Raw genomic sequence first — 21518 nt, forward strand, 5'->3', positions numbered from 1 at the left:
CACCTAATAAACCATCTTGTTAGTCTTTAAAGTGCTACATAGTCCTGTTTTTTGTTTCAGCTAGACTAGACTAACACGGTAACATCTCTATTACTATTATAGATGACAAAAGGCACTGAAAAGCCCAGATGGGAATAATTTAAAGGCAACCCCCTTATCCATAGTGAAAGTAACTCACTTATTAGTATTGCGGAAGAAGAGATTATGAAAGCAACTTTACAACATGTGACCATCAGCCATTACTTCAGAAATTAACAGTGCTCCTAAATAGTCTACAGAGGCTTAACACTAGGGCTGTCCTTAGGCATATGCAGAATACACAGCTGCATAGGGCACCATTAAATTTGGGCAATTTAATGGTGCCCTAGGCCACTGGTGGCTGCATAAGCCTCGGGTCACTGACGCTGGGATGGGACAGCAAGGCATGGACAGTGCCAGCTGTGGTGGCCAGCCCCATCCCCTGGTCCTTCTGCAGGATGCGCCCAGCCACTGCTCGCCCACTCCACCTCACTGGAGCCTAAAGCAGGGCCAAGTTTCCAGAAGCAAGGAAACTGGACAGGGTGGCAGAGCCCTGGGTGGCAGGTGGGCCCCAGGAGCAGAGCCAGTGGTAGCTGGGAACCCACAATGTGGGGGTGCTGCAGCACCCCACAGTTCCCACACCTGCCTCCTTGCTGTGGCCAGGGGCCCCCAGACAAACACACACTTTGCCCTCTCTCGCGGACAGGCGCGACCCATCCTGGGGGCTTTGAAGCTCGGGGCACAAGCCTGAGCTAAAAACCAGCTGGCGCTCAGGCTGTGGCACCGACTCGTTCCCTCCCGTGGCCGAAGGGCCAAACCACGGGAGAGCGAACCACGCCCGGCCAGCGTGCGCGCTGCACTTGCCCTGCTCCTCCGCCCGGCGCTCCCGGCAGGGAAGCGGGGTCTGGGCACAGGGACGGCAGCTCCCGGACTCCGCTGTCAGGAGCCCAGCTGGAGCAGCGGGCAAGCCCCACACTCGGGCGGGAGCAGAGCTGGCCCCGCCCCCTGTCCGCTCTCCATGAATGAAGAGGGTGGGCGTGGCGCGGGGTGACGCGCCACGAAGAGTGGGCGGGGCCAGGTGACGCGAGGCGTGACGCGCGATCCCGGAAGCGGCCCGGCCCCTGGTTGGTCGGCGCCCGGGCGGGAGGAGAGAAGGGGGGGGGGCTGAGCTTGTTGTTGTTCCCGCGACTCGCGCGCACACACACACGCACAGAGAGAGATGCTGAGAGGCGCGTCCCCGCCACCATTCCCTCGCGCCGCGCGCGGCCCCGCCGCTACCGCCACCTCCCCCCGCCGCGCGCTCCCGACAGGCCCAGGTAAGACGCAGCCGCCCCCGGGGTGCGGCAGCCGGGGCGACTGGGCAGGGGCCGCGCGGAGCCCCCGGGCCGGGAAGGGCCGGGCTGCCGCGTGGGGGCGGGGGGGGGCACCTTGCAGCCCGGGCCGGGAAATTTGCTGAGTCACCATCGTGTGGGACACGTGGTGTCCGCCCCGTCCCAGACCCGGGCTGATGCCGCGGCCGGTCCCGCGCTCGGGGGAGGGGGCCGCTCACACACGTGGCTGCCCCAGCCGGGGGCCCCACCACGCGCTCGGCGCCGGCGGGCGGGGCGAGGCGCAGGTGGGGGGAGCCGCGGCCAGTGGGGGCGGGAGCGGCGTGGGGCAGGCGCCCGCCTGGCTCCGGGCAGGAATTGGGGGGCTGACGGGGAGAAGCGCAGGGATCTTCACACTTTTATCCCCCCTGATGACCCAGTTGATGAAAATTGTTGAGACTCATAATTTGACCAGAGTGTGGGGCCCGGGGTGGGGCTGAGGATGAGAGCTTGTTTTGGGGGTGGGGCAGGAGGGGCTTACTTGAAGCGGTACAGCAGCAGCGGTGCTAAACAGGCTTCCTGCCACTCATGGCACCACAGACCCGGCTGCGCCCCAGACACATCCAGCAGCAGGTTCCCGGCCAATGGAAGTGCGGAGCTAGTGCTCAGAGCAGGGGCAGCGCATGGAGCCCTGTGCACTCTCCTCCCCCACTCACGTAGGAGCTGGACCTGCTGCTGGTGGCTTCTGGGGTACGTTACAGTTTGTGTTGTCAAGACATGCAGGTAGGTGCCTTAGCACCCCTATTGATCACCCTGTAGCAAGGAGACCTGTGTCTGATGTTCCATGACCCAGTACTGGGTTGCGCCCCATAGTTTGAAAATCACTGTCTTAGGAGTAGGCGATCAGAAGAGAAGGCTAGAGGTGAAGCTGGGTGGCAGTGGAGGGGGTACAAGGAGCACTGTGGATTTTAGGGTCAAGTAAAAGAATGTGGATGGGGAGAAGAGCGCAGAAGTATATAGGATTAGTATTTTCCCGGTGGGAATGTCTATGGGGTGCTGGAGTAGGAAATCTGAGCAGGGAAGAGAGGAGAGGTAAATGGAAAGATTGGGAGGATTTGGGGACCATTTTGTTTCAGGCAAGATGAATAGCAGAGTCTGGAATGGTGTTTTAATTGAGGAGTATGTGCCTGGCAAAAAGTGCGTTGGGACAGGAGGCTAGGTAGGTGGAGAGAAGGACAGGGCATTAAGGAGAGAAGAGAGGGATGGTGGTTGGGACTGAGGCTATTTCTATACTGTACAGGCAATCCCCGGGTTACGTACAAGATAGGGACTGTAGGTTTGTTCTTAAGTTGACTTTGTATGTAAGTCGGAACTGGTACATATTGTAGGGGAAACTCTAGCCAAACATTTCTCCAGAGCTCAGTTTTATTCTCCCACACCTCACTTCCCTCAGTCCTTTATTCTCAAGCTGAGGTGTCTGCTGAGAAAAGCCGCTCCGCGTCTCCCTGGTCTGCTGGGGGGAAGCAGCTAGTGCAGGGTTGCCTCACCCCGTTTGTAAGTAGGGATCCGATGTAAGTCGGATCCATGTAACCTGGGGACTGCTTGTAGTTTTGTTGTTACAACTTCTGTCACTTGAGTTTGGAAAAAATACCCTTGTGGATGACAAAAGTTGTGGACACTAGTGGGAAAGCTTCTCCCTCTGATACAGCTGTTGCCCCTTGTTGGGGGAGGTTTTATTTTGTCCTCATGAGAGCTCTCTGTGATGATAGAATGGCTACACTGCATGTCTTATGACTGATAACTGAAGGGAGTTAATGTTTGGGCTAGAAGCACTGCATCCACTGTAGTGTTAACAAGCTGTATGATTCAGCAAAGCAACTCTACAGGTAAATCCTTCAGCATTTTGATAGTGCTGATGGTGTAACATCTGAGCTGTGGTGCTCTCTCTTAATTTAACATTCGTGCATAGTTCATCTCTCAGTGATTTTCTTTTGCCTCTCCTTGCAATCCCTGTCACCAACCATTCAAATGACATGCAGAGGAATCTATGCATGCATGTTGATTGCACACAGCAAATACCTGAAAAAGGACAACTGCTAGAATTTAAATACTGCTGCAAACTCTACTACTTACAGTATTAAAGGGAATTGCAATTTCCTAGATTTTTTTTGTAATTCTTTGGATTGTGTGGTCCATGACAAATGGACACATCTTCATATGATCTCCTGAGGTGTTGAAACCCACATGTTGCTTAGTCACCTGCTCCACATGGTCACCCATGAGACTGAAAGATCCTCCTGGTTAAGCTGTGGTCTCGGTAACTAACAGAAGATGCCATGCATTTTGAATCCGAATGGCCAGAAGTTCTTGCTACAGACACTGGCATGTTTTCTATACTGTTAAGGCCAAAAGCTAGTGGAGGAGGGGGACACTGAACCCACATCTTAATGGTGGTTTTCCTGAGCTTGTGCCATAGGACAAGCAATTAAGATTGTGTCTAGTTCTGAATGGTTCTAGCAAAGCTGTGCCCTGGGACTGACTTTGAAAAATAAAGAGGGCCTTGAAAATTCTGGATAAAAATCGGTATGGGTCCACAGTTGAGTGGAACACTGAGGATCTGCAAATGCTGAAAAGCAGGTAACTACCACTGTCAGTTTGCATCTCAGTGGCCTTTATCCTCCCTAGAAAATACCTTTTTGCTTAGAAAAGAGTTGTTCTGGGTTAACAATAACGTTCTGTGCTGATGTGGAAAAGACAGGTTCAGTTTCCTGGCCCACTCCTACTAGACTGGCTGAGAATTGGAGTTTCAAGGAGGCATAATGTTCCCTTTATTAGTAAACCCATCAGCCCTTCTTTGGATACATAGAGGTGAGCATAGTATCATGTCTGGTCTTTGGAACAGGATGCTGTGAAGAGGGCTACACCTGGAAGGGGGAAACGTCTGAAAATAGATAGGTCTACAGCAGTTCAGAGACCACACCCTTGATGGTGAGGGGGAGGGAGGGAACATCAACATTCAGAGCATCTGCTCTGCTGGTAGATTTGCCTGGTGACTGTGCAGGATACTGATCAGTTTGGATTTTTAAACCAAAATTAGGGCAGGGAAACCTTATTCCTCTGTCTTTTTCAGACAAGGAAGGGGGTGGCACAAGCAATAGAAACATCCCTACAGTGGGGGGAGGGACGATGACAAAGGAAGGAGAATGGAGGTGTGTCTGCACCTCTTTTTCATTGTCAACTTTAGAGAGATCTGCAGCTGCCAAGGGCTCTTTTTCTCCCTCCCCCCTATTTCTGTGTACCGCTCAGTGAAGGGAAAGGGCCCTGGTTCTCTGGATCCCAGCAGAAAACAGGCCATGAGATCTCAAATTAGGAACAAATCCCTTTGGGCAAAGTGGCTTTGCAGAAAATGGAAAAGGCTCCATTAACTGTCTTGACCTATCTGTCCCCTGGGTAGCTCCTCACTGGATCAAAGCTGGGTCTGCAGAGAAGAACTGAGAGGTAGTGAGCAAATGCTCCTGTTCCACCCGGTGGAAAACTGCAACCCGTTGGTGGGATTTTGAGCCTTGTGTCTGTGGAAAGGTGCAGCCCTGCTCCCAATACCAGCCCAGCCAGTATGTTCCCTGCTGCTGTGGTTTAGTATTTAATTTATTTACCTTGCTGCTTTCGCACTGATGGAGCCGTGCTTGCTCGCCTGCTCTCTTGCTCTCCTCTTCCGTGTGTAAACTGTAATGCAGAGCAGCTTTCCTTCTCTTGTCCTTCCTAAACATGATGGACACTTTTAGTATCCAATGGCAGTGCATAGTACAGATAGGACTGAGTGGGAGGGAAAATTAACCCTGTTTGTACCTAAAAGAGAATGTGAAAGATAATTGCTAATGAGATTATGGTTACTGTACAGAGTGTGGAGGCTGTGCTGAATCCCATTAGCAGGACGTGTGGCAAAATCCTTGACATCTGGCAAAGCTTGTTCAGGTTTTGCATTCACACTTTGGCTTAATTGTGTTAAATGTTCTATGAGATATTAGGGTTAACGCAGACCCACAGCAAAAGTGTATCAAGAATGTGGAAGCAGAAATATGCAAACTCTGTTTCTAGTTTGTAGTAATGTGCACTTTGCAAATTTCCCCTACATTCTGTGCCGCCTCTATTGTTTCTGAAGTAGATTGTTTATAGTTAATTCAAAACAGACATACATTCTGTAATGTCTCAGATTACCAATCAGTCCAGTATACACTGTCAGTCAGTGTTTGAGTGCTCTGTTGAATCCCTGTAACTGAATTAGAGGTTTGAGAACTGAAGGGGGGACACCTGGGACTTTTGGCTGCTGAAGCGGCATGGTGTGCTATTTTCTTATCCCACAAACACACCCATGCTTTTAGCAGATGTTTAGCTGTGAAATACTTAAACAGTGCTAACTCTTTCCGTTATCAAGAAACTCCAAGCTCAGCACCCTCTCTCTCACTTTTTGCTGAGATATTGTTTCAGGCTGTCTAAAGACTCAGGCACGTAGTACTGCATTGGTTCATGTTTGGAAGACATTCTTATGATTTTAAATCCTAAAAACTCCTTAATGGAAGCAATGATCCTCCTGCTTGGTTCTGAAGCAAAAGGTAGAACTGCAGAAAATTCCACTGGCTTGCAACATATGGGACCCTGCATAACAATATTATTCCTTCCTTCTTAATAACGATTGCTATGGAGGGTGAGAGAGAGACGTGATGTAATAGTTGGAGCACAGGATGACTAAGAAACATGAATTCATAAATCCTAATCCCAGTTCTGCCATTAAATCCCACTTTGGCCATGAGTAAATCATTTATTCAACTGGGCCTCAGTGTCTGTGTCTGTAAAATGGAATATTTCATGGCCCCCAGGAGCCAGTGTGAGATTTAACTGATATTAGTAAAACTGTGTTCCTTGCTGTATTTTATAATTGCACATGAAGTCAGAGTGCTGTATTCTCTTCATATCAGAAGCTGTTTGCAGTACGTCTGACCTCAGTAGCTCCCAGTTTCCCCTTCCTGAAACTCCAAGGTCTCTGTAATGTGACACACAAACACACTCTCATAATACCCTCAACCCTCTGCTCTGTAACCACAAGGGCTCTGCAGCGTCTGACTCAGTTGTTTACTAAACCACTGAAGACTATGTGATCCCTGTCCAGATTTCCACAAAAGAGCCTCAGTCTCATGTCCTGGCAGCATTTCTGATTCAGTCCGAAGGGTCCTGAATCTGTTCATTGCTGCTGGTTCTGATCCATACAAGCAATGGGAAGCTAGCTAGCCAGGTGAGTGTTCTGTGTGTAGCTTTTCTCTAAGAACCGTAAACACAGTGACTCACCCCTCCTCTGTGTCTTCTCTCTGTTCACGGAGAAGCTGTTGCCTCACATATTGCCTGCTCTCTGTGTGATTCACATCGTCCAGCGTATCCTTCCCCCCCTTCTCTGTTACAGATGAATGACAGGTGTCAGTCTGCCTCTCAGTGTGTGAGAGGATTGTTAGAGCAGGAGGAGGACTTGTGAATGATGGAGGGGAAGATTTTCTCTGCATTCCACACTGCAGTGTCTTGGGAATCCGTGATGCGTCTCCAAGGGACAGAGGCACAGAGCTTAGGGTTTAAGCATCTGCTGTTCCCCTCACCTGTCAGACCTGATGTCCTCGGTGGATATGTCATGTGGCCAGCTTTGTAGGTATGATTAACTGACGTGACCATCTTGCAGGTGTCTCATGTATGTCTTGTGGAGGTGTGACAGTAGGGCTTGGGTAAGTGAACGCTTCTCACTGGATAGGAATAGTTGTCAAATTGAAACACTCTGCAGGGGCCAGGAATAGCGTGGCTTTTCAGCATCTCACAGCGGCAGTTTGTCTGGTCTCTGGTATAGGGGCAGGCTGTTGGCTATGGCCTATTGTGACTAGCCACACTCCAGCTCAAAGTAGCCAGCCTGTTACATCTTAAAGAAGAATTAAAGGCAGAAGCAGGAAGAATATCAGGAATTCATAATAGCTTGTGGATAAACTGAAAGTTTGGGTAAGTCACAGAACAATTTCATTGGAAACGTTCTAGTTAGATTTTTAGTATGGCTAGACAGAATGTATTCCTAGCATAATCTTCTGTACTTAATTGAAACTATTGATGGTTAATAGATAAAACTGGGAATTCCTCCCTGCTTAAATGTCATTTCTCTGTCTGCTCCTTAGGGGAAAAGTTGTTCTTGCTAGCTTGTTTGGGGTGAGGGGCTTACAGTCTCAGGTTTCTGTACATGCTGTTTCATGTGTGAATGGACATTAAAGAATTCTGGTACTTCCTACTGGATAATTTATGTCCCTGCCAATGTTCTCTTTTGTAGTAAAATGAGTTTTAACATTCAAGTCTGTGTATGAGCTACAAACAAGTGCATCCATAGCTGCTCTTAGCACAGTGACTGCTGGTAGCTAACACCTTCCTCTGTAAAGTGCTTTGAAAGCATTAGTGTGTGAAAAGTGCTATTAAAACCAAATTCTGATCTCATCTGCTGTGCTCTTTTCTTCTCACACAGCAGCCCTGTCTCACCCCACTTTATTAATAAGGGGTGTCTTGGTTGAGTAAGTAGTGAAAAGGAGACACCCCCCCAAAAAAAAGAAAAACAAAAAAAAGTAATGTGTATTGCTATATGTGCCAATTTGAAACCATCAAACTTGAGATCCTGGGCTGAATAAGTAGAGTGCTCCAAGTTTTCATAAGGATGCTGTAAGTGAGAGAGCAGTCATTGGAGGGGTCAACGATGCGGGTGTAGATGGAAGCAGGGTCAAATGTTCAAGTTAGGCACAGTGGGCATGTGCTGGGGGGAGGGGAGGCATTCTAGGGGCATCTCACCTCTATAAAACTGCAATGCAAAGGTCAATTGTAGATGAGGGAAGGGAGAGGCTGAAAATGATGTGCCATGGGTGAGTAAGGTGTAAATCTGGTCCCAGATGGATGTGGTGTCAGATAAAAACACTAGCACTGTAGGTCTTTACATAATTCCAAGAAAAACACTTGTTTTAAATATAAATGGGAAACTCAACCTTATAGATACTGTACCCCCTTTACCAGGGATGTAACAATACTTGTGCCTGTGGCTTATACAGGTGTAACATAGTCCCCACTCCAGAAAGTATGCAGTCTAACTTTAGATATGAGGTTCCAAATGCAGTTAACAAGAAATGAAGGAATAGAGAGAGAAAATGTTTATACAAATAAGATCACACATTTATATACAGCCTTGCAGACACTCCTGTAAGACATGTGTACTGGGCACCATTAAAAAATGAATGTTTGCAGCACTGTGTACCTTGTTACTAGAAGGAGGAGGGGTCGTCTCTGTTTATTTGCAGTCTGTGTACAGGAAATGCCACATACCAGGCACAGGTGCTTAAATATACTACGGTAAGTGGATAGTCATAAATGACATAAACTGTATAAGTATTTTTATCCCACTTTCCAGATAGGGAAATTGAGTCAGAAGTTGAGTAACTTGCATATCTTCTACAGAGAAGATCGACCATCTGGAGGCCGATCCAGCATTTGATTTAGTGGGTCTAGTGTAGACTCTCCAAATTGAACACTGAGGACAACCCCCCACAGGCATCCAGTGTTCCTAAATCTGCGAGGAGTAAGGGATGATTGGCGCATATACTCTCATCAGCCTCCCGCAGTGTAGATGCTGCAGCAGCTTTGCTTAAGGTAAGCCAAATCCAGCTATGCAATTTGCATAGCTGAATGGCGTACCTTAAGCCGACCTACTTGGTCCAGTGTAAACCTCAGCTTTGAGTGCATAATTGTCAGGATTACAAGTGAATTCATGGTTTGAAGTCTTTTGCTCAGACCATACCATAGGCTGACCCACTGCATAAAATAAAGTTAGCACAGGATAGTCAATCACTTGAGTACTCCTATCTTGATGCTTTTAACAATGCTATGTTATACTCTCGAGGAGGAGACTATTCTCAAATAGGAGCGGATCTTGACTCCAATGTCTGTGCATTAATCGGTATTTCAGAATTGCTGCTAATGCAGAATCAAATCCCAGGGTCGGGGGTGGTCTGTGTTTCCTCTTCCTGATGCTGATTTTGCTCAGTGTTTATAGATAATGTAGTGACCACCTGTATATTGAGTTGTCCCCACTGTTCCATCTGAATCCCAGTAGTGACTTTGGTGGTGATCTGCCTGTCTTTATGCCTGGACCCTTATTATGGGAGCCAATCCTAAAAGACTTCAGAAGACATGCTCGTTTCTTCCAGAAGATACCGATTTATAAGCCGAGTTGCCATTTATTTAAAGAACGAGAGGCATTAGGGAGGCATCCTGTGCTGGAACTGACCCCCCAGCTATGAAGGCTAGCATGTTAGCGCTTCTGCATCTATTTCTAGAACACTTATAACATCCTGGGCCTTTATTAAATTGTGTGCAATAGTGTGCCTGGTCTTGTATTGAACATGGAGGAGTCTAGGACCTGCCTGTGAGCAGTGTGGAATGTAAATAGACATCCCTTCAGCAGACATCTGAGTACAAAGCAACAGGTGACCAGAAAGGGGGGAGAGGTCATCACAGAGTCGCAGGAGACTTTCAAAGATTAGTAGAGTTACTTTGGATGGCAGACTACCCCAAACAGTGACCCCAGAGGGAGTCTCCACCCTCAGCACTTGCTTTCCACATTATTCCACATTTCTTTCCCTCTCTGAGCAGTCAGCCGCGCATTCAGTTTTTCCATCCGCTGGTTTAGAAAGTGCTTTGAAGACTCACTGGGTGAGATCAAAAGACTTTTTGTGTAATCGGTGGGTGTGACAGAGTCATGTTCTTCCCCTCTCCTCCTCCCCTGCTTGACTTCCCTTTTCCGTTTTTGCTGGGCCAGGTGCCGACAGCAGGACTGTGGTGTGCCCCTTTCCCTGTGGGGATGGGGGGGGGCGGATGCGGAGGGAAGGAAAGGTTTCTGGGTCTGTGGGAATGTGAGCTCTTCAACTCTGTAAACAGCTGGTGACTCACTGCATAGCTATGGCACCAAGTGACTGCAAGGCCTGAGGCTGTGTGTGAAGGGAGGGGGCTGCAGCCTGTTTCTTTTATACTCTAGCAACTTTGCTGCTCTCCTTGTTACTCATTGGGACCCTCTGGTCAGGACTAGGAACCCTTCTTTCTCCTTTCTGGGTTATGATGTGTGTGTGTGTGTGTGTGTGTGTCTCTGGTGTGAGCAGGAGCATGCTTGGCCGAGGGTGGCTCATGAAAGGAGAGAACTGTAAAGGGGGAGAAGTGTCTGGACAGATGTCTGTGTGTGAGCGGGAATACCCGAGCCTCCCTTAGGCTTCTCAGTGCTGCAAGTTTTGTATTTCACACAGAAGGCTGGTCAGACTCCAGCTCCACCCCATCCCCTTTTCCACTCCGTATGTGGTGAGTTGCCCTCCCTGGTGGGTTTGTGCTGCTCTGGCTACGATGAAAAAGGACCATTTGTCCGTGGCATTTTTGGTGCGCTTAGCTGAGTCAGCTCCTGCTGCCAGGGAAGAGGTGAGGGTAGCTGGCACTGCTGTCAGGATGGGGTGTAATATGACACAATGCACCAGCCTGTGTGGTGCCGCACAAAAGACACTGCGTACCAGTCTTTTTTAAGTGGCCCATTCATCATGAGGCGGCTCTCGCTGGTCTGGCTTGTGTGCTGTGCGATAGGCACTCGGGAGTGGGGTGAGGTGAGCCATGCAGATGAAGAGATGGAAAGCTGCTTTTGCTGTCTCAGTCTGGAAAAGGGATGAGGTGCTTTATTGGAGACATTCTGCAAACCAGGGAGATGCCTTCACTTTGAAATTCTGTTTTCTTTGTCTTTCCTCTGTCTCAACTGTGTGCATGTCACATGATGAGGTATCTTGACTGGTACCTTTCAAGCGAAAGCAGCATGAGCTGAGCCAGCCTCCTTTACCCCCACAATTCCCTGTTGCCCCCTGCACCCCACCTTCATGTGCCCTTGGACCTCCCACCTCCAGGGTTGTTTGACGATATGAATGAGTTTGTTTACTCTCTGACGACCTCATGATGTCTTTGCACAGACATGACCTGAAGTCATTATTGCTTTTGGGCTTCTCTGTTTCCATGGTTACTGTCTCAGGGTTGGCTACTTTCCCAAGGTCACCATGGCAACTATCAGAAGGGAATCATGCTTGGGATGCTTTGGCTGTATTTTTCATGAATGATTAGAATGTGTGACACGATGCAGACGTGGAAATGCGAAGGGGAGGGGGGAGCAGAACTCCCGCCAGACCGTCTGTGTGTTCTGTACACCCACACCACTGCAGCCTTTGAAATCCACTACAGCCGCTCCTTGGGAGGGACAGACTGTCAGAGCTGGAGCCCTCGCACCCTCCCCAGCCAAGATGCTGGGGAAAGTATAGGCAGATGCTGTGATGTCACAGCTGCAGTGCCCTCTCCTGTGGTAGGTACATCACGGACAGGCACGCTGGCAATGTCATCTCTCCAACTTGGTGGATGTGAAGGTTCTGGAACAAGGTCCAGCTGGATGGATTCTCTAACAGGCTGATTGAAGGGGAGTAGCAAGCAGCAAAGGTGAGAGTGAAGGACAGCTTGGCAGCACAGGACACGCTTTGTCATAGACACGCCTCTAGGAATATCAGACAGGTGACTTCTTGCAGCCGTAGGGTGAGAGACTCCTGAAGCAACAGGCTTGATCTGCCGGGAGGCACAGAAACTCATCTTGTGTCTTAATAATTGGTTTTGCCCTCCCCCCCCCTTTTTTTTTAAAGTGATATATGCAGGTGTCTGTGGCTAAGGGTTAGTGGTAGAATATGGAGCTTTCTTACCCAGGCTGCTGGTTCAAGGCCAGCCCAGGTCAGTAATGACCAAAATGGGAGGGGAGTGATGGCGGCGTTACTGTCTGGTGGCTTTTCAGTGGCTTTTGTGAAATGAGTTGTTGGTCTCAGTCCAGTCCCCAGCAGCTGGATCTGTATATCTCAAAATCCTCCACAGGGCGGATGAAGGACTGATTGGCTCATGGAGACTGAACTCCTCTCCAGCCCTTAGAGGTGAGCTAGCACATTGTCAAGGGAGTGTGTGGTTGCCAGCACAATTGCTACTTGTGGATCAATGCTATATTGCATCCGGATGTTTCTCTAAGCAAAAATATTACCAAGAATTTAAAACAAGCCCCATTCAAAAAGGCAAAACCAGCTGTATTTATATATGGCACTTCTGAGTAATACAAAGAAGACCCTCCCATATGTAGCCAGAGGTAGAAGACATGCCTCTCTGAGTCTTTTTGGTGGTCCGAAAGGGTGATCATTTTGTCAGTGAGCAGTTCTAGAGCCCCAAAACTTTGCATGGTGCTGTAGAGAATGGGTCACGGTGTCTCAACTGCTGGTCTCTTTCCTTCCCTGTTCCTTAGAAAATCTTCTGTTGTTTTTTCCAGTTGCAATTTCTGAGCAGTTCTGTCCAGGAGACTGTGCCCAGGTTATGACGACTAATCCCAAACCAAACAAGACATTAAAGGTAAGGCTGTGGTGGGAGCCCAACTGGGATGATTCTGGATAAATGGGACTGGTCAAGGACAGTGTTCCCTGTATGCTGAGTGCTGGGGCAGTCACCCAGGAGAGAGTCAGATGTCACGCAGCTGATTAGCAGAGTGCCCACAGCTGGCAGCATGTGTTTCTGCTGGTGGTGCACATCTGCACGTGCCTTGGTGTATGTGATATGGATGGAAAACATTAGAGGGAACATTGGTCAAGGAGCTGCTGTGCCAATAGTGCCGAAAGCCATTTATTCTTAAAGGCAAGGGTGGGTAGCCATTTTTGGGACCAGCGACACTAACCCACAGAAAAAAATCAGGTGGGGATGAGGGGGGACTATGCAAAAATGAGAGGCAAAAAAAAACAACCACCCGCCTGAACTTAGGCACGTGCACACACACCCTCCACCCCACAAAACCCCTTGATGTGATGTTCTTTTTTATTTAGTGCTGTAGTATGATGGCTGAGTTTGCTTTTCCCTGCTAAGCCTCCCTTTTCTGGGTGCCCCATGCAGGGAATTGGCTCGGGGGTTTTCCTTCCTTCCCCCTCTTGCAGGTGGTACCCCCCTTCCCTCCTGGTCCAGCAAGCCCCCCTTATATGCAGTAAGAGGAGTTGCTGGCAGCGTGTGGCTGGGACTGGACACTGCAGGAAGTGGCTGCCCGAAGTGGCTCCATGCTGCAGCTGCCCCAGCTGTTTCCCTGCTGCTGCCTGGCTGCCAGGCGCGAGGAAGGGCAGCGAGCACACAAGCAGGGAAGGAACTCCTGTTTCCATGCTGACACATGGCTGCCTGGTGCAGGGAAGGGGTTCTGGTGTTTGATGCTTCCCCCTCCAGCTACCTCGCCTGACTGCACCTCCTCTCCTACATGCAGGACAAGGAGCCGGAAGCGTCTGGCTGGTACTGCAGGTGAGGTTGGGAATGAGGTCTCTGTACACAGCCCCTGGACCCCTACAGCAGTGCATAGCCACTGGACTCCCCCAGGGGCTAGACTGAATTGTCCAGGGGGCCATATTTGGTCCCCGGGCCAGAGGTTCCCCACCCAATTTCTAAGGGATTCTGTTTGCAAATTAGTGTGTCAAAATGTTTCTCTGGTATCTCCTGGGGAGCACTTGTGAAGAAAGCATAGAGGGGCACTGGTGACATTGGGGGGGGAAGGGGAGGACTAGAGTCTCTGGGATTGTGCATTAATAGAGTATCCCTGTTGGTACTAAAGAGACTCTTCTAACTAGGCAGGGCTTGAGGTGTATTCACAGCATCATAAAATGTATGTTATGTGGACAGGTTACTGCTCCTAGGGGCACATGCACTTGGATAAGGAAGACACAGATTTGCCACTCTTACCTATAGTTCTGTGTAGGCAGTGAACTCTTCATAAATAGACTTGCTTTATGGCTTTCACTGCACATTTTACTGATGAGCCTGTGGGAAATCCCTTCTAGTGTCTTGAGTCTCTCCTCCAGGCATCCTGCATTTTCTGTAGATGTTTTTTACCCCCTCTGAGTTCTACAAAAAACAAGTAACCTCTTAAAGGCTGAGAGAGTTCCTCTGTCTGCTTCATCTAACTTCCCTGTACTATGGCCCAGTAAATAGGACTGCAGCTTTAACACGGCAGGACGTGGTCTTATAAGCGAAGCAGAGTTGGGGTTGGCCCGTACATGGACGGGGAGACCTGCAGAAAAGAAATGCACAAGGTACAGGAAATGGTGATGTTGATTTAATGAATGGAACTTTCTTTTGGGTCAATTCTGACCCAATGCCTTAGCATAGTCTTGCAAGGCACTGTGCTGCTGGAGAGGAGATCTAAAACTCTGGCCTAGGGATCTTAAATTGCGAATAATTAACTAATCCAATAGTTAATGCATTTTTCATTGACTATTTGGTTAGTCGATAGGGTGCCTCCACCTTTGAAGTGTAGCAACAGCCCTAAGGCGAAAGCACCACGTGGAGCCCAGGATCAGCTGGGGACTACCCTGCTAATCCCGGGCTCCATGTGCGCTGCCTTTTTGAAATGCTGTGAGGAGCCCAGCGTCAGGCTCCACGCAACATTTCAAAGCAGCAGCATCACACAGAGCCTGGGGTTGGTGGGGGAGTCCCCAGTTGATCCTGGGCTCCACACAGCACTGCTGCTTGTAATGCCACATGCAGCCTGGTAGAGGCAGCAATGGGTGGGGGAAGTAACTAGTCGACTAGCCTGTCGACTATCCAATAAGCATTTGCTTATCTTATAGTTGACTAGTCCTTCACATCTCTACTCTGGTCCCGATCTCTTATGATACAGATCCCATGGCATGTTTCAGCTCAAGCAATATTACTTCAGTCTCTTTAAAATGCTCATTGTTTTATCTGGGTAAGGTATCCATTGCTGGGCCCCACTGACAATGGCAATGTCATGTTGACCGAAAATATCTAGAACTCCAATCATAGTGGTTTCTAGGCCATGAAGAAGCTATGCAGCCCAGAGGTGGCTGCTTTTCAGTAGTTATGCATAGGTTGTGGAGTGCTTTGGGATTGTTCTGAGAAGTGCTATATGACCATTCCTGCAGGGTAGCATAGTTGCTTTCTTGCTCAATACCAGTTCCTGTTGCTCACTCTGATGGGTGACCTGTGGCCCATTGGGGATCTACGTGTGGGCCCGCAAGACGCATATTATTTCCCACATGCAGGGTTCCCAGCTTCTGCTGGATTCTGTCTGTCAGTTTTTTCCGACCAGTATTACTAAAGTGACACGCACATAAAGCAAGGGCACAGGAAGTGAGGTAGGTGCTGATTGTACACAACACTGACTGAGAGCCGAGCACTCCTTCTGCATCCAGTCAAAGTGCTGCCATGGTTCAGTCAGCCCAGCCCGCAAATTCTAGGTGCACAAACGCAGTGAGCAAAAGTCCCCTATCCCGGAAGACTGCCTTGGTTATGACAATCTTGCGGCCTGCTGAGATGGAGGGCCGTTCACTAGCCTAGGTTGCCCATCACTGTTCCTGACTGTTATCTCTGTGAAATTGATGTTTGCAGGTAAAGGAGGAGTCAGGAGAGAACGCCCCAGTGCTGAGCGACGATGAACTTGTGTCAATGTCTGTCCGGGAGCTGAACCAGCACCTGAGGGGTCTCACCAAAGAAGAGGTCATCCGCCTGAAGCAGCGGAGGCGCACGCTCAAGAACCGGGGCTATGCTGCCAGCTGCCGCATCAAACGTGTGACGCAGAAAGAGGAGCTGGAGAGGCAGCGGGTTGAGTTGCAGCAAGAGGTGGAGAAGCTGGCCCGAGAAAACAGCAGCATGAAGCTGGAGCTGGACGCCCTGCGCTCCAAGTACGAGGCGTTGCAGACCTTTGCGCGCACTGTTGCACGGGGGCCTATTACTCCGACCAAAGTCGCCACCACTAGTGTCATCACCATTGTGAAATCAGCTGAAATCTCATCCAGTTCTGTGCCATTTTCAGCAGCATCCTAGTGCCCTAGATGGGGGAACTAGCCACCTTTTGGAGGGGAGGGGAAAGGGCTCTTATGCACCGTTCTAGAGTCCTTGGTCACTTCAAGAATTGGCATTTTAACAATTCCTTCCTTCTCTTTCAAAAGTCCAAAAAAAAAAAATCGACAAAGGGAACGTAACTGGCTGCTCCTCTGTGAACTTAGTGGTTCTATGAAGCTCTTGTGGATGGGATTAGAGCTCTGTATCTAGTCTGAGCTCTCGCTTCCTCCACCCCCTGCCTCCCCAACCCCCTTTAGGCTGTGGGCAGCTTCCCAATTGGAAGAGGATACCGGAGGAGCCTTCGAGCCTTTGTGAATGATGTTCAAGAGCCAGGTAACAGATGGACTGTAGAAATCATGTGAGATGAATGTATAAAGAGTTTCCTTCAATGGCATCCATCTCCCATTAAGAAGTTACCTCACCCCGCCACCACCTTCCTCTGTCCTAGAGTGGCAGAGACATAAACTCTAAAGCAGAGTTCATTCCACCATGCACTGGGGCAGAAGAGGAGGGTTGGTCATACAGAGAGTAATATGTTTGGATGAGACCATACCAATTAGGAGAAACCTTCTTGTCGTCAGCCCATTACTGGTTACCAGTTTACATGTTTTAATGTACCCCATACCTGTGTGGCCTATAAAACGAAATTGCAGCCTCCCTTACACAAGCCAAGTGTACCAAGAGCTCCTTCCCCAAGATGTGCCTGTAAATTGGGTATATTTATGCAGTTTATTTCTTCCAGATGATCCACAGGTTTGTCATAGTGGCTTATTCAGGGTTCCTTGAAGCTCAAGGGAGGAAGACCCAGTAAAATTTAAGATGGGAGGTATGTTGGGAGGCCTAGAGAGAAATATTAGAAGTATTACTGAAGCAAGGCAGAATAGGTTGCTGTGGGGGGAATTGTTCTTCGTGAAATCAGCACTGTGAAAAGGTATTTCTGGAGAGCATGCTAGAAAGATGTGTTAAAAGCACTGAAGTAATCAGAGGGCCAGTAGCGTATGTGCAAGAAGATTAAAGCCAGCAGAGTCCTGGATGAAGGAGACAGTGGTGGCTAGAGCTTTTGTCCCAACCTCAGGAGCCATGTATACTGGTCTTTGCCAACAGGAGATGGGGTCTGGGGTGCTGAGTGGAAGTTAAAAAGAGGAAGAAAGATTCTTAACCCAATCTCAGTCATTAAAAGCTGAGTTCCAAAGAGTAAAAAATAAAACCTACAGTGTTTTGTGTTGATAGGATTTAGAGAATCTGTCTGAAGATAACCTTGAAACTCATCATCCCTTGGGGTGTGTGAATTATCCCAAGAGATACAGGGAGAGCAGAATTGGAGTGGTTGGCTTTGAGGGGATGGTCAAATTGGGGTCAGTAAGTAGGGCTTATGGTTCTGAAGGACAGGCGTGGCTCAGCAGCAGGCAGCCAAGCAAAGAGTCCTGATCTTTAGCAGGTCAGTTTCTAGGTCAGTGTAAATATAGCTATGTTGATGTTTGTGCGATTTGAAGTAGGAAAGAAAAGGGATTGCCTGGTGTTCCATAGTAGGGCAAAGACTTGAGGGTGTAAGCTTGGGGGGTTCTAGAGCAGGCGAGAAAAGGTTGAGACTCCTGAAGTTTCATAGGCTTGGAGGAGATGGCAAATGTTCATATTCAGAAGTTTGGCAAGCTAGTGTTCCAGGGTAAGGTACATAGGAGAAGACAGAGAAAAATGACTGGTGTTTTAGACTAACCCAACAGGATAAAGGAAGATGCCCCTGTAATTAAACAGGACAGAAAATTAGCAGCCTAGGCCAGTGTAAGATACTGTTTGTGAAGTCACCTTGTGTCTTGAATAGTAAGAAGAGTGTGTAAGTTTAGTGAAGCCCCATCTTTTTAAAGGCAAACACAGGTTGTTGTTGGCTCACTTTTTGCCCAGTCATTGGAGTCTCTGGGTTTCCCAAGAAGGTACTTGAGTCAAGTAGTTGGGGAAGCAGAATGTGGTTCTCATTCAGTCCTAACTATCTACACTGATGACTTTACTGAGCCATAGAGTGTTTAAGAGTAATGCTGGCTTTTAGCCCACCAGATCCATCTCCTCCTAGTGAAGAGCAAGAAGTTACCTACAAATACAGTTTGGGTGGTATTTAGCTCCACTTCTGTACATCTCCTAAAAGGCAGATTGGTGTCTTGCATATTGGTACCAGTTACTGGCTCTCTCCCCCTCTCCCCCCCCCCCTACCCCCCGCCCCCAGCAAAAACTGAGTAAGAAGGATATTTCAACAGTACCTTAGTTGCTTTTCATGTTCTGTAATTCAAAAATATTTGGAAATCTTCCCAGATTTTTAAGGTGCCTCTATTAAAACAGGCAATGTCTAGACTCCTAGCACTGGTGGAACTTTAAAAAAGAAAAACAGGAAAATATCCAGTAGACTTGGGAATGACTGAATGTTCCCAGTTTCTAGAATATCTCCACAAATGTCTTGACATTCTTGAATTGATAAGACTACCCCGCCCTGGGGCATCCCTCTCTGTACCAAGGAAATGAGATGAACTAGGCAAGAGCATAATGGGAGTTAAACATCATTCTGTTTGGATCTCTTGTTGTTGGAATGAGCTGAGGAATATATCTGAGTTCTTTCCTAGTACTTCCATTATGACTGAGTATTTTCAAGCTCTCAAAAGGTGCCAAAGCCTTGTCCAAGTGATTGCTGGTTTAGTGCTAGTAGGTGCGTAATCTCTGCTCACTCAATCAAGAATGAGGCCTGTGTGTTATTAAAGCTGTTGATACCATAACCATGGTAGGTAATCCATATTGGATATCCATAAGGACCACGTGGAAATATTTAAAAAGAGAAATATATATATATAAATATATAATTATATACATTTTATCGTACAGATTTTTCGTAACTTTTTTTTCCAAGTTTGATACTGTAAATCTTTACTAAAAGAAATTGCCAGTCCAGGGCTTCTGGGGTGGCAGTTGGGGGGGGGGGGGGAAATGAAGTGTGCTGGCTGACTAACAGGTAGTTCAGAATTGCAAGGTGATCCAGAGGGAGGAACAATCTGAAAGCTGCTCACCCTGTTGGAGAGACAACTTGCTCTCCCTTCTTCCTCTGTTTCCGTTCCGTCCTACACTTGCAAATCTGATGCCCAGGGTGAAAGCCACATAAGGGGAGTTGGGCCACTGCCTGGAGAATCTCTAGGGGAGCCCTGTTCAAAAGGAGCACTTATCTCTTCCAACTCCTTCCACTTCCTGCGGGTCTCTCCGTACTGTAGTAACTTTAATCCTAGGACTCCCGTCTCCCCTCTCGTAACACCACCCCTAGAGGGAAGCAGTGAGTATTAACTTTGAGGACTAGGCTCCATTTCTGAGCCCTACCCTTCAATTCCCACCGTGTACATAGGAATCATAGTATGAAGGTGGGGACGTTAGAAGCAGCCTGTGGTATGTCCCCTGACCCACAATTGGGGCACTGTGGGATGTTTACATTGGGCAATAACAGGCCTTTCTTCTCGGGGCTTCTCTGTGCTCCTGTACATGCGTTTGTTGTGTTCTTGACTGCGACTGGGAATAGTCTCCCACCAGAGAAAATTGAGAGCCCTTTGAAGGAAGTGAACATCTTCGTTCTGGCCCACTTAAATCTTCTGCCTGAGGAAACAACATACAACGAGCAAAACATTTGACTGCTGTGTAATGCCACCTCTTTCTGGAATGAGCAAGGGAAGACAGCACTGTGAGATGAGTAACAGGTGGGAGGGAATATTGAGTGGCAAGGTGAACGATGTATTGCCGGGGTAGTGGGGCATTCAGGCTACTGTGTGACTCAAAGCCTGAGGAGGAGACATTTTTTTTTCTCTCTGATCATTTAAACTTTGTCATAATTGTTTTCATTTAAAGGAAAAAAAGAACTTTTATAATGTGGGTTTGTTTTCCTTTGTCATCTGTACTTCAGTCTGTTGGGGTGTTTCTGTAGATGGTGGATCTTTTTGCTTTTTTTAATGGTAGATCTTCTATTAAGTTTATCACCAACTCATTCTATTCTCTGTGGTTATTCAGTAATTTCATTTCAATATTTATTTTCGTGCTGCTTTTTTATTATAAAAATAAATTGATATACCGAGTAATGTGGATTCCTGTTTGTAAGGCGCATAGCCCTGTGTGTGTGTCCATCACTTTCTCTTGACAGCCACAACGTAATTTATTGCTGTAAATTTAGCTGCAGTGACTGGTTTTTTTGTACCTTTCCAATAAAGCATTTTCTGGTTTCAGAGTTGTGCTGGTATATGATCAGCATTTTGGAGTCTGAATTAATCTTCAATGGAATGCTTTCCTCAATCTGTTATTTCAATCAGTATGTGTTATAGATCATTGAGGCCTGCTATTTTTAAAAAAGTATAAGCTGGGCATATGCAGGCGCTACACTCGTAAGGCCTGATAAAATGGGTTTTGCCTACAAAGCTCATGATACTATATATTTTTATTAGTCTCTAAGGTGCCATAGGACCACTCATTTTTGAAGTTACAGACTAACACGACTACCCCTCTGAGACTCATAAGCAGCTGCCAGAGAGCCATGTTTCTGGCCACATAGTTGTAAACTGGTAAAACAGCAGCTTAGCATGTAGGTGGTAGTTAACTCACCCCATCTCAAAGCCTTGATTGGGGAGTTTCAGGGAGCTAGTGTGTATACCACTCCCAACCCAACAAACTTCCCCACTGACAGCATTTTTGGTGCCCTAATCATTTCGAAGTGACATCTGTTTGTTCAGTGGTTCAGCATCTTCCCTGGCCCACTTCTACTTTCCTGATTCATCTGGAACTAACTATGCTGAAAAGATGTGTGTATTTATTCCTCTACATCACCTGCATTTCTCTCATATGCACAGTGGGCTCCAGCCATGCAGCCTCTCAAGTTATAGACATTGTTTGTACTTTCCTAGAAAGGTCACTAGGAACAAGCAGATACTAGCACTGCAGTAGGTTCTATTCATCTTACTCCATCAACAAGGATCCAGTTAAAGTGCTGATGGTGTGCTACAAGTTATCTTGCAGAGTAGCTATCGTGGAGAGCTCATGCTAGAAAACTCTTTTTCCTTAAATGTGTATGTGTATCCCACCTTTCTGTTTGTGGTCATGTAATGGCAGCACTTGCCCCAGGGCAAATGAATGTTTTAAACTTCAATATGATGTTGTGTGTGGGTGTGTCTTGTCCCTTTCAAACTGATAGAAACAGCTGGGAAACAGAGCTTG

General features: G+C 47.9%; 2 protein-coding genes across 8 annotated transcripts in view; one reads left to right on the forward strand and one right to left on the reverse strand.

The window, feature by feature from the left end:
- LOC102459990 (alpha glucosidase) overlaps positions 1-5084 on the reverse strand; it is a 45091-nt gene extending 40007 nt beyond the window's left edge. Inside the window, exon 1 of one of the 2 annotated variants that reach the window (XM_006112861.5) lies at positions 4979-5084. The gene's annotated coding sequence lies outside the window, so the exon portion shown is untranslated. Of the gene's footprint in view, positions 1-1866; positions 1985-4978 lie in introns of those variants that run through there. The other variant, XM_006112864.5, reaches the window with a different exon arrangement.
- MAFK (MAF bZIP transcription factor K) lies at positions 1153-20536 on the forward strand. Of its 6 annotated transcripts, none has more exons than XM_025178778.3 (4): positions 1197-1334; positions 6778-7014; positions 12745-12824; positions 15849-20536. In XM_025178778.3, the coding sequence occupies exons 3-4, from the start codon at positions 12789-12791 to the stop codon at positions 16281-16283; spliced, it is 471 nt and encodes a 156-aa protein (XP_025034563.1). In that variant the 5' UTR covers positions 1197-1334; positions 6778-7014; positions 12745-12788; the 3' UTR covers positions 16284-20536. The 6 variants fall into 6 exon arrangements, with proteins under 6 accessions (XP_014436487.2, XP_025034563.1, XP_014436493.1 ...); XM_014581007.4 differs by lacking the exon at positions 1197-1334 and adding an exon at positions 5069-6612; XM_014581001.4 differs by lacking the exon at positions 6778-7014 and having other exon boundaries at positions 1153-1334.
- Positions 20537-21518: the final 982 nt, after the last annotated feature.

The sequence above is a fragment of the Pelodiscus sinensis genome, chromosome 15, assembly GCF_052426305.1.
Source record: "Pelodiscus sinensis isolate ZL-2025 chromosome 15, ASM5242630v1, whole genome shotgun sequence".
Lineage (NCBI taxonomy): Eukaryota > Metazoa > Chordata > Testudines > Trionychidae > Pelodiscus > Pelodiscus sinensis.

Bases quoted from the DNA above. Each gene is read 5' to 3' on its own strand.
- MAFK (XM_014581001.4), top strand. From the start codon at position 1,238: ATGCTGAGAGGCGCGTCCCCGCCACCATTCCCTCGCGCCGCGCGCGGC. The intron at 1,335-12,744 runs GTAAGACGCAGC...TGTTTTTTCCAG, and splicing joins CGCGCTCCCGACAGGCCCAG to TTGCAATTTCTGAGCAGTTC. The intron at 12,825-15,848 runs GTAAGGCTGTGG...TGATGTTTGCAG, and splicing joins AACCAAACAAGACATTAAAG to GTAAAGGAGGAGTCAGGAGA.